The sequence below is a fragment of the Trichechus manatus genome, unplaced genomic scaffold (assembly GCF_000243295.1).
Source record: "Trichechus manatus latirostris isolate Lorelei unplaced genomic scaffold, TriManLat1.0 scaffold00028, whole genome shotgun sequence".
In the NCBI taxonomy this organism is placed as follows: Eukaryota; Metazoa; Chordata; class Mammalia; order Sirenia; family Trichechidae; genus Trichechus; species Trichechus manatus.
The window spans coordinates 15099856-15111905 of NW_004443964.1; the positions used below are offsets into that span (position 1 = coordinate 15099856).

General features: G+C 41.1%; 1 protein-coding gene across 2 annotated transcripts in view; it reads left to right on the forward strand.

Annotated features, from left to right (window-relative positions):
* Nucleotides 1-41: 41 nt before the first annotated feature.
* PRKCA (protein kinase C alpha) overlaps nt 42-12050 on the forward strand; it is a 439560-nt gene continuing 427551 nt past the window's right edge. Inside the window, exons 1-2 of one of the 2 annotated variants that reach the window (XM_004374198.2) lie at nt 42-244; nt 3096-3127. In XM_004374198.2, coding sequence (XP_004374255.1) covers nt 72-244; nt 3096-3127 — 205 coding nt within the window. In that variant the 5' untranslated portion in view covers nt 42-71. The remainder of the gene's footprint in view (nt 245-3095; nt 3128-12050) is intronic. The other variant, XM_023729298.1, reaches the window with a different exon arrangement.

Sequence of the window (12050 nt, forward strand, 5' to 3'; positions counted from 1 at the left end):
GCCCCCGCCCTCGCCCCCCGGCCTCCCCGCTGCTACTCCCCGGCGGAGGCAAGAGGTGGTTGAGGGGGACCATGGCTGACGTTTTCCCGGCCAACGACTCCACGGCGTCTCAGGACGTGGCCAACCGCTTCGCCCGCAAAGGGGCGCTGAGGCAGAAGAACGTGCATGAGGTGAAGGACCACAAATTCATCGCCCGCTTCTTCAAGCAGCCCACCTTCTGCAGCCACTGCACCGACTTCATCTGGTAGGTGCGCGCGAGCCGGGAGCAAGACTGGCACCTCCGGGGCACCCCCGAACCGGCTCGCGGCGCGTGGGACAGGGGACCAGTGCTTCTCCCGGGGACCCGCGCTCGGGCCCCCCAGTCCGGGCACGTCTACTCCAGGGCTCGGGGAACTTGGAGAGCCAGCGGGAGTCCCAGCTCTCGCCGGAATGACACACTCGCGCGCCCGGCCGTCCCGGCCACTGACACACACGCGGGCCGGACTCCTGGGGAAGTCACCGCTCTGCCACACACCCCCTGCCGCAGGAGGGAGGGCTGGCCCTGCGCGGCAGTGACATTGATCCCCTCCACGGGGATAGTGACCTCCCCCCAGGTTCTCCAGTCCTCACACCGCGGGGCAGCCGTTTTGGCGGGGTGTGAGCAAAGGGGAAAGAAAAGAGGAGGATCCAGAGGGCTGGAGTGTATGGGAGAAACACGCCCCAGAGTAACCGCGGGAGCCGCGGCGATTGCTGCGCGCGATCCAAGTTGTTGGCGAGCCAGGCTGGGCGCGTTCGGGGTGTGTGTGTTTGTGCTTCCCATCGGGTTGGGACTCTACCGGAATCTTGGGTCCGTGCTTACTGTAGCTGGTATCTACTGGGCACGGAGAGACTTTTGAATTTTCTGGGTGATCCCGGAGAGAAAGTTGAGAGGCAACAAACTGTTGAAAGCTTGCAATGGGGGAGGGGAAATTAAAGCAGTGCCGGCAAATGACAGAAGGGCAGAGGAAGTCATTTAAAATAGACCTGTCAACACGAGATTTACCCTGTAACCGTGTTGATGAGGACAAAGCCTTATTTAAGAAAAATAGTGTAACTGCTAAAAGCGTCAAAGTTCAGGTCATTTCCAGTGAGCAGCAGGTATTCTTAACTCGGAGGTCCTGCGGCTTTGGGAGGAATTACCGTATGGATGGGCCTTGCGGGGGGTCTGTGAGCCCTGTAGAACTAAGGGAAACTGTGAATGTGCGGTCTTTTTCAGGTGAGAGAATTACAGCTTTATCTGATTTTCAAAAGGTCTGTAACCCCCCAAAAGTCCGAACACGCGAAATTTAGGGAATTAACAGGTCCCCCAGATTGGGAATCAGTAGTTTTGTTTTTGTCTTAGTTTGCCCAGCACCCTGCTTCTTCAACCTCTTGTTTGTGGGTATAGGATAAGGGTTCCTTAGCTCCCTCCTCTCATCGGCCAGGGAGCTGCACTAGGTGACAGTCCAGCCGCTAACCCGCTGTGTGGCATACCTCTGTATCTTGCTGGGACACTAGGGAGAACTTACGGATGGCTCTGTCTCCATCCATCACTCCTGTGGAAAAACATGTCAAAGGGCGTGTTCCACAAACGTGGTGCTAATCTGGTACTTCATGTTTCCTTTCCTTTTTAGAAATCAGCTCAAAAGTATACTTTTATGAAAAGCACAGCCACCTCTATGAATGCTTTCCACCGGTATAGTCAGCGTATGAAGCTGTTGTGCTCAAAGGAGTAGGTAACTGTAGATGAGGCTATTTAAAATAAGTTTTTGGAGCATCAGGGCAAAGAGAGGCTATTGCATTTAGTTAAAGCCAGGTCTTCTGCTTTTCTTGTCAACTGTGAGATTCCCTTAAAAGGGGACAGTTTTGTCAGTCTGTTGATTACTTTTGCAGGAAGTAGGTAAGCTAGAAAAGGGACTTGTAACCTACCCAGGCCAGCTAATGTCTTTCCACTATCAGTTGCCTGGAGGGATCAGGCCCTGGTGAACTGATGTGGCAGGCCAGGTCACCAGGTGTGTTGTGAAGTGGAAAATAACAGTCTCTCCCTCTCCTCTCTCCCTGAATAATCTCTACATGTCTCCACTTAATTGTAAAACAACTACTTGGAACTTCCAGGAGAACATCTGCTGGAAGTTTGGGCAGTGGCTTTAATTTTTCAGTTTTCTTTCATTGTTGCTTCTATGGGTCCTTGATTTAAAAGTTTTGTTGAAATCTTAAAAGTGCTGACATTTTAAAGCTAAATGTTTGAGTTGAAGTATGTTTTTTGGGGGGATGACTCTAATCATAAAGATATGTGAAGTGCTTTGTAAACTTAAAAAGCTCTGTCAGGCAAGGGGTTATGGCTAATAACCTTCTGAGAAAATTGTAATGTAGTCCATTCTAGTGGAACAATGTCTGCAATTTAATCTCCATGTCAGGGTTCTCCCCTTAGAGAGTAAATTCTCTAAAGTAATTTACAAGAACAAAATTGTCTCTGTGTGTGCTTTGAATGCTGTTGGTTCTCAGTAAAAATTCGATCATGGTCATCTCAAATGCAGACGATAGGAATGATATTTTGTTTTGTAAAATATGGCTCCTTAAGCTAAAATTAAATGTTAAAAGAGTGATGCTATTTGGCAATTTCCTGACACATAATATTTTAAACAAACTCATAACACATAATGAAGCCACTTTTTAATTGTCGTTAGGGAGAAAAAAGATTTTTAGCTGGACTTTAAGAACAAAATTAAGCCACTTCTTTCCCATAAACTCCTTTTTGTGACTTGAATATTGTAGCTAATATTCATATATATGAATGTACAGTTATATTCTTGTGTTGAAATGTAACTGTTGATCACATAGTATAAAAAAATTGGAAAGAAACTTCATAAGTTGAAGAATTTCAGTGATCCTTTGCAGCCAAGATAGATTTTTTTCCCGAGCTGGATTTATATAGTCATCTGATTAGATATTATGCTTTTTTTTTTTTTTAAATCAAATCATTGGGTTTCATGTACAAACTTTTAACTCTATAGAATAGTTTGTCACATAACTTGCTTAAAATATGATGTCCAACATGAAATATGTTAAGATGTTTTGTTCTTGTTTCTGTTTTTCAGGGGGTTTGGGAAACAAGGCTTCCAGTGCCAAGGTAAGCTGCCATGTTGGCTTTTATTTTCAAGTACAACATGAAGTAAGCATTCCAAACAGGGACGATATTTTAAGTCATCTTTTTCTTTGTATTCCAAAAAATAAGTTATTTAGATGAAATTTTTGAAATATGAGGGCTGTAAATTTGGGCCTTTAAAAAAACATATGGTCTTGCCTAGTAGTCTGCATATAAAGCTGTCTTTTTCTCTCTGAAAAAAAATTCCTGTAATTTTATTTTTTTCAGAGAACATTCTTGTCAGAAACTGCTGTCTCTGTGTGGGTGTTAAGAAAAAAATGGAATCACTTTGTATTCATGTGAATTTTCTTTCTTGTTCTTCCTCTTTGTTTTTTTTCTTCATCTGTTTTACCTATGCATTGGGTTGGACTCTTTGCGGCTCATTTTAGGTCGTACGTCATTCTAGTAAGTTTTTGTTTTTGTAGATTACCGATTGTCCTCCAGAACAAAGTTCGCATGTTATAGATAATTCAGCAATGACTGATTCCTGCAGTATTACTGTGAGGCACACTTCCTTCAGCTTGACTATCTGACAACATACACAATGCTATCCATTGCCTGAAGAAAGAAATCCATCCCCCCTTCTCTGATCTGTAGTTGCATTTCCTATGCATCCAGTGTTTAACTTTTCATACTTTCTATTCTATTTGTTTAATTTCTTGACACTTTCTAGCTTGTGAAGGCATCCCAGATTCATTAGCCCATCTTCTGGCTCTCTTGTTCATTGTCTATGTTTATTTAGTTCTGGTTACATTTCCCATTTGGGCATAGGTTTATTATTAGGGCAAGTGGAAAGTACATTCTAGCCTGGAAAATATTGTCCTAATACTGTGTAATGTTAAGCACATTAAGAAGAGAAAGAGAGAGAAGGCATTATGTGTACTTTTTACAACTTTAAAATTGTAGTAGTCATTTGGTTACCCTTTACAAACTGCTTTAAATTGATGAACTTGTCTTGTATACTTCTAAATGTATTTTAGATGGGGGTGTTTTATGGTATGACTATTCATTAATACTCTATCTTTCTTACATCAAGATATTTTATAGAGTGCTTAAATCCCCTGTTGAATAAAGCATTTTGAGAGTTAGATTTGGAAATCAAGGGTATTCTTGTAAAAAAGAGAATAATAAGAGAAAGGTGTGTTTACCAGTCTCTCTCTAAAAGATGAAAGGAGTATGTAGCTCTTCCCACTTCTCAAAGTTGTGACCCTGAACGTTATAGGTAAGACTTGGGTCTAGACTTTAGATTTTGGGAAGTTTAAAGATGTAAAGGTACTTTGTAATTCTGGGCTAATGGGATTCACCTCTGTTATTATTTTTGGTAATGTTTTTTGGGTGGGAGCCTATAAGAAAAATATTTACTGAGTTTTCTCAAGTAGTATTACTTTCTAAGAGAAAGAGTGCATGTTGCCTTAAAAAGTATCATTTTCTGCATAAAAAGGATTCAGAATAAGGTTGATCCTCTTGGACCTACTTGCCCAGTCAGATTCTGTTGGTAAAATCATAGAGTATCCACATTATTAAACTACAGAGTGGTCCTGCATTGCTTCCCTAGAGAACATCTGTTGAACTGTTAGTGGATTCTCAGATTGATAATCTCTTAATTGCCATATAAAATAAAAAGTGAAACCGTATACCCTCCTCTCTTCGCTTTACCAGGGCCAACTGCCACTTAAGGCATCCATTCATTCTCTCCCTCACACACACCGAGTTTTTTAAACTTGATTTTCAAGCTGAGTTTTTTTAAATTTGCTTTTTTCACTCAGCAGTATATTATGTATCCTTCCATGTCAAAACATCAGTTCTGCCTAATCTCTATTTAATGGCGATTGTGTGGATGTGTCAGATTTATTAATCCATTCCTCTGTTGATGGATATTTCAATTGTTACTAAGTTCTTACTAGCACAAATCCTGCTGCAGAGAACATCCTTGAGCACTAGCGTAGGTATTTCTACAATAGATTCCTGGAAGTGTGCTCACACTTGTATGTGTATGTGTGTACATTTTAATCATTATTGAGTACCTCTAAGTTACTCTGCTAAAAGATACCAAGTTACATTTTCAGTATTAATATATGTGAGTGCTCCCTTTCCCTGACTCCTGCCAGTGTTGGATAATGCAAATCTTTTACAATTATGCCAGTCTGGTAGGTGAAAATGGTCTCTTTTCAGTGTCCATCCCTTGGGTTATTGGTGAGGCTGAGCATTTTTCCAAACGTGTCTCAGTCATTTGTACTTGTTCTGTGAATTGCCTCACTTTACCTAGTATTTGAAATTCAGGATCTGCAAAACAGACAAATTAGAGCTTGACTAAGTGCTTTATACATTGTTCTTTGTTTTGGTGAAGAATTTCACCTAAGATCTCTTTAAGTAATGAGTTCACCTAGTGCATTTACAAAATTTTAATTCACAGAAACCTTTTCAAATATAAATCTGTTTGTAACAGATTATCTACTTATTGCATTTTGTTTAATATGTGTCATCTGCATTTGACTTATAATAGGCATATGCTAATCAATTACATTTTATTGTTTGTTGTCAATTAAGAAGGACATGTTAGCTGAGGACAATGCTTTTCAATCCCACAAATATACAGGTATCCCCCGCTTTTCAAAAGTTTGCTTTATGCCACTTTGCTTTTACAAAAGACCTACATTAGTATCTGTTTCTGCTAACCAAAAGAAATCCGAAGAGGATTTTCGCTTTTACGAAAAAAGACGAAAAGCAAAAAACGTTCGCGTTTGTTTTGCAGTGAGCCATTTAATAGGCATTGTGCACCCTGAGCAGAGAGAGTGGCGTCGCCAAGCTCCTTCCCCGGGAGCTACACCTAGCATCAAGCCACCATAGCTTTGAACTGTGTCTGTGAGCACTTGTGCTTTATCTCAATTTATTTGGTATGATTTGGTAGGTTATTTTTTTGTGTCTGAGAATGCTCAAAATTTTTTCCCATATAAATTAATGGCAGTTGTTTCTTCACTTTCTGCCATTTCAGCTTACAAAAGCTTTCATAGGATAGCAGGGGAAAACTATAGTTACTTACCTTTTACTATTTTCGCTTTCTCCTCAAAATTAATCTTTCCCTTAGCATCTGACCATTTGAGAGCATATTTAAGTTTTCTCTTAATATTCTCTAACTTTTTCATTGTGGTTCTGTTTGATAGAGACTCATTCTTATTCAGGAGAACGAGCGACGATAACTCATTCTCAACCATGCCTTTGGCAGCACAACCTTTGGAGATGGGAGCTGGTGTTCGCGGCTGCTTTTTGTGTTCCTCATACACCAGAGTTTTGCCACCTGATGGAGGCAGCGTCTTCTAGTTATTAGTATGTAGTCTGTTGCTTTGGTCAGTAGACAAAGTATCTGCAGCTAAGTATTGCTTTTCATTTTATTTTTCCTTTTTTTTTTTTAAACTAGAGAGGTGCACGTGCTCCAGATTAACAGTCACATATCCTTGTAGCTTTAGATGTAGAATATGCGTCATTCTTTTACTTAGTAAATGATAATTTAGAATAAGAAGACTAAAGAAATGAGTTTTTCATTGTTAAAACTGGATTTGTAATCTATGCCATTCAGAAGCCTGTAGTGACAGCAAACATATTTTACAAGTATGTGAAGCACTAAGATTATTTCCTTCTTCTTCCCTTCCCCTAGGTGCAACATAAATGGAAGCAGCAAACTTTTTTTTAGTAAATATATATGTAACAAATCATTTGCCATTTGAACATTCTTCATGTGTACAATTCAGTGACATTAGTTATGTTTATTGTGTTGTTCAACCATTACCATTATCCGTTTCCAAATTTTCCCATCACCTTTAACAGAAGCTTAGTATCCACTAAGCAATGAGTTCCTCTTTTCCTCTCCTTGCCATTTCCCTTGGCAGCCACAAATACACTTTGGTCTCTGTCTACTTGCCTATCCTAGATATTTCACTTAAGTGGAATCATACGGTATTTGTCCCTTGGGGAAGCAGCAGATTTTTCTGGAGAGATGTTTATTGGGTTATTCCCCTTTCACTTAAAGGACTCTATGTCATTCTTATTTATATTGCAGTACAGGTGTACAGCTCTGAAAACCGATATCTCCAGGGCAGGTAACACAGGAGGATCTTGTGAGAATTTGCTGCATGCAGTAGTGAAACCCAGGACCTGAAATGTGGGGAGAAGAGAGAACAGTGCATGGTGGGGCCCGAAGCCGTAGAATGTTTCTCCTTAAGGTCGTTAGAGATGAAGACGGACTCGTTTTTTTGTAACTCTGAAACGACCCTTGTTACATGACTCAAGATTGCTGCTGGATTTTTGTTCAGTTTAACATTGTTTGTTGGCTTGATCTACTTAGTGCTTATTTCAGCTCCCTGAGGCTAGCAGAGAGCTGGTCTTTGCTCCTATTTTTTTCAGAGAAAAGAGGGGGATTAAGAGGAGCAGACTTGTCTGGTCTGGTCCTTGAAGAAGTTCAGATTCCACCTGGAAGGTCTGTCTCTGGCTAGTTGTTCCTGTCCTGCATCGGCTGATTTCGAAAAGCAATTGTCATACAAACAGAACGATCCACTTTACCACTCAGATGGCACATTCACTTATTCTCTTCCTCTGGGCAGTGTAGCCTAAACAGCATTATCTCTTACTTTCCCTGCTGGAAAAATGGGATGTTTTTCCTTGTCAGGGTAAGTAAGACCCATGCATTTCTGTAATTACAGTGGTAGAAACAGCCTCTCAGAACGTGGCCTGCTTATTCAAAGTGCCCAACAGTTACTTACATTTTTTTCTTTTTTTTTTTACATCTGGTTAACTTTGGCACGTTTTTCCTGCTTTTCCTATTCTTTCTCTTTTGTTGAATATCACGAATTCAAACGTTCTAACTCAGGCTCTTCAGCTAAGATACCCTAAAGAGACAGCCTCAGGATCAAGCCCTGCGCATAACTGTGGTCAGCAGGAGCCTCTTGGCTCTGAATGATGAACACCGGATGTTGAGAGGGCTGCAGGGAATTAACTCACATTCATGCGCGTTCAGTAAAGGCATGGTGAAGTGGTTTTGAATCTCAAAACATTTCCTTGCTAAGAGCACACCAATACTCTACTTAACCTGTGACTCCAACTGAAGTAGTGTAGTTTTTAGTAGCTAAGGGTTACAAATCAGGACCTCTTCTGCTTTGCTGATGACATTTCATTTTGAAGGCCTGTTTCACGGTACATATTTCCATCGGCCTACCTGAGCAGGACTGTATGTTGTATTCCTTCTCTAAGAGTGTAAGTCATCATTTGTGGAGAAAAGATGTAAAAAGAATGAGTCCCTCTTGGCTGTATGAGCTGAGGAATTCTGGAAAACGAGGCTGACTCAGGGGAGGGTGACCTTTAAGCAGAAAGGGGGCAGCAGGGATTGAGTTGGCTACCTTTCAGAAAAGGGACGTCCAGTTTCGTCATCATAGATCACAAAAGTACTGAGAGCCAAACAGTGTGGACACTGAGCGCTAGGAGCGTTGAGGTCTGAGTTGGGCAGAATCGTGCAGTTGCCTAGCTTTGGCAGAGTATTTGTCTGTCCCATGCACTGATGGACCACCCCTAAACTCTCAGTGACCTCAGGCTGTCCACTGGTTTGTAGAGTTGGTGCCAGCATTTCCCGTCATTTGTCTTCAAAATGGGGGTCAACAACGTGGTATCGCATTTCTGATTGGTTACCTATCCTAAAATTAGAAGCCATGTTAACTGTAGACGAACCTTCCGGGGTTATTTACAGTCCTCGAATGACAGAATCCATGCAAGAGTGGTGTAGATGTAAACTCTGGAGGTTTGGCACTAAAGTCACGTCGAAGCATAGTTTCAGTCTCAGAGGTGAAATTGCCAGTAATGCCTGAGGTAAGTGAGTTGGGGTAGGCAGTTAAAACTGCTTTTCTTTTCAATACAGTTTTGTTTTTCCTCCATGAAAATGCACTAATAGTTCTTAGAGTTAGGCATGCATGAACACAACTAGTGTCGAGTATTCCCGTTGGTGGTGTAGACTTGAAACAAAACTATTTCTGGTTAATGACTTTCTGAACGGTGACTCTTTTACTCAGTACATTAAAAGTATTTTGTCAATTATTTTATTCACACACACATACAGCCCGCCAGAAACTGGTGCTGCAGCGCATGCTGTGGTTATTCATCCTAATAAGTGGTAGTAGAAGCCTACTTAGTATTTATTTTTGCAATTGAACATGACATTTATGTTTCTTTTTCTATAATTTTATGATGAAGTGATTTACTACCCCCCCCCCCATGCTTGTTTCACTCTCCTGGATGATGTCATTCAAATCTCAATTTCTAGACGCATTAACCCTTAGCTTGCTCCATTGTTTTCCTTCACGTACCGCAGTTGCCATTGATTCGATTCTGACTATAGGACAGAGTAGAACTGCCCTCATAGAGTTTCCAAGACTGTAATCTTTATGGAAGCCGACTGCCACATCTTTCTCCGGCACAGCAGCTAGTGCGTGCCAACTGCTGACCTTTCAGTTAGCAGCCGAGCGCTTAACCACTGATCCACCAGGGTCAGAGTATCCTGTTTTCAAAATGGCATCAGTTTCAGAGCTTCCCTATTAGGGTGAAGTCCAGCTTCTCAGCAGGGCACTTTAAATCCGTTAGTGAACTGTCCCCTTCCTGCTTCTTCACACTCACCCAAGGTTGCTTCCCTCTCCCCATCGTCCAGTCGTCCTGAATAAATTGCAGTTTACAGGTCTTATGTTTTCCGTTCTTCAATTGCTCCCCCCGCCCCTTTGGCCCATGTAACACTTATTTCACCTATGAGTCCTAGTCTAAAGCCTAACTCGGGCCCTTCCCGACCCACCCTCCCGCCTTTCTGGATGCTCTTTCCAGTATAGCACCTTCACGCTGTCTGATTAATCTCTGAACTCTGTTTCCTCTACCAGCCTTGAAAGCGAGGGCTGAGTCTCATTTCTCTTCATGTCTCTAGTGTTTAATGCAGTGCCTGGCACTCAGTAGACCCTATATAAATATTTCTTGGGTGTATGAATATATAAATATTAGGAGAGAGATGTTATGAGTGTCCATAGCCAGAAGGATCACAATGACTACTGCCTGCCTGTTATTCTTTTTTTTAAAGGCTAGTTTGTAATCCAAAGTTTCATCGACTAGGATAGATCTTTACATGACTTAAAAAAAAGTACTCTGTGACGCTAAATGTAATTATCCTCGAAAATATAGAAAATTCTAATTTTTACTGATAATAGGTTATGTATAATGCCAGACCTAATAAATTAATACAGTGGGAACAAATCACTTAATGTGCCTTCCTTCTAGCTTTAGGAAAGTGCCCAGGTGTCAGGAATGAATTTAATTGCCACAAATAAAACAAGAGCGTATTATGGGCCATTGCAGGAGGGGAAAGTGTTCTGGGTTACAGGGTGAAAAATTAAAACCAGCGTTTAGTACGTGTGTTTGGTCACAGTCATTTAAATGTCCCGTTTTACTCTGAGGTTGCTAATAGCTGAAAACAGGTTGTCATGCTCCAGAGGGAGTAGTAGCTCAACTTCACTGATTCTGATACTTTTAAACATCTTGTACCTGAAAGGTTCCTGAGCCTTGGTATGAGGAGGAACGGAGAAGAGAGGCAGTAGAAGTGCTGGAGTAGAAAGTTTGTAATTGAATTACAATCACTTTAAAGGTTTTTTTTTTTTCAGTTGAAGAAAATAAGAACTAATCTTTATTGAATGCTGTGATATGCCAGACATTTAGGTGCATTCACCTTTTATATACGTTTATTCCAAAACCACCCTGTGAAGTACGGAATGTGATCCCCAACACAAGAACGCTGGCGAACTTACGCAGCCTGATGGGGTGGAGCATGGGTTCAGATTCTAACAGTTTTGGAAAAAACATTCTTCAGAGCCAAATGGAGACTTTTCTGGTACTTACAAAGCCTGGATTTATATAAGGAGAGGAAAGAATGATGCTACTAAGGGAAATCCCAAAACATTTCTCGGTGACGGAGAGAGAATATTAAAGCTGCACTGTCCTCATCTGTCTGTCAGAATTTCCATGACACACCTTTTATTTCAGGTCTTGTTTTCAACCAAACTGTGAAACCTCATGTTAGACTTTAACCTGATTCATGAACATTTCAGTATCGGTACAGTATTAACAGGCGAATCTAGCTGAAATTGCTAAAAGTGCGTTAAAAAAAAAAAACCTTGTATTAAATTATACAAAGGGAAAAATGGTTTCCGGAAATAGATTTCTATCAAGAATGGGATGGAGGAGAATGACTTGATTAATTATCAGCACAGGATAAGAATTATTTAAGAGCAAGTCTTAAACCACAAAGTAAGATTAACATAAGGGCAATTAGTCTTTAATGCCTTCATTTGCTGTGTTTTTTTCCCCTCCCAATATCTGTACCTATTTACTTTTGGTATTTTTGAAATACAAAATCCATCTGTCTTGTCTGAGTGGCTCCAGTGGGTAGTTAGGAAATAAGTAATGACGGTGGAAATAGGGGATATAGAGGTGGGGTCTAAATAAATGTATATTAGACTTGGACAGACTTGGAGGAGAGATTAGGTAGAAGGGACTCCAGTTAACAGCTAAGTTCTGAGAGCAAAATTTTACTGTAATGATTACCTAACTCTGTAAGCCTCAGTGAAGAAGCTTGGCTGCTACTGGGTCATTATGAGTCGGAATCGACTGGACAGCAGCAGGTTTTTTGAATCATCTAGGATGGGGGAGGAGAGTTCCATTTCTCCTTTTACTCCTTCCCATTGTGGTTGCAGCCTTTCTTTGGCTTAAACCAAAAACCCAAGCTTATTGCCCTCAAGTCGATTCTGACTCACAGCAACCCTATAGGACAGAGTAGAACTGCCCCATAGGGTTTCCAAGGCTGTAATCTTTACAGAAGCAGACTGCCACATCTTTCTCC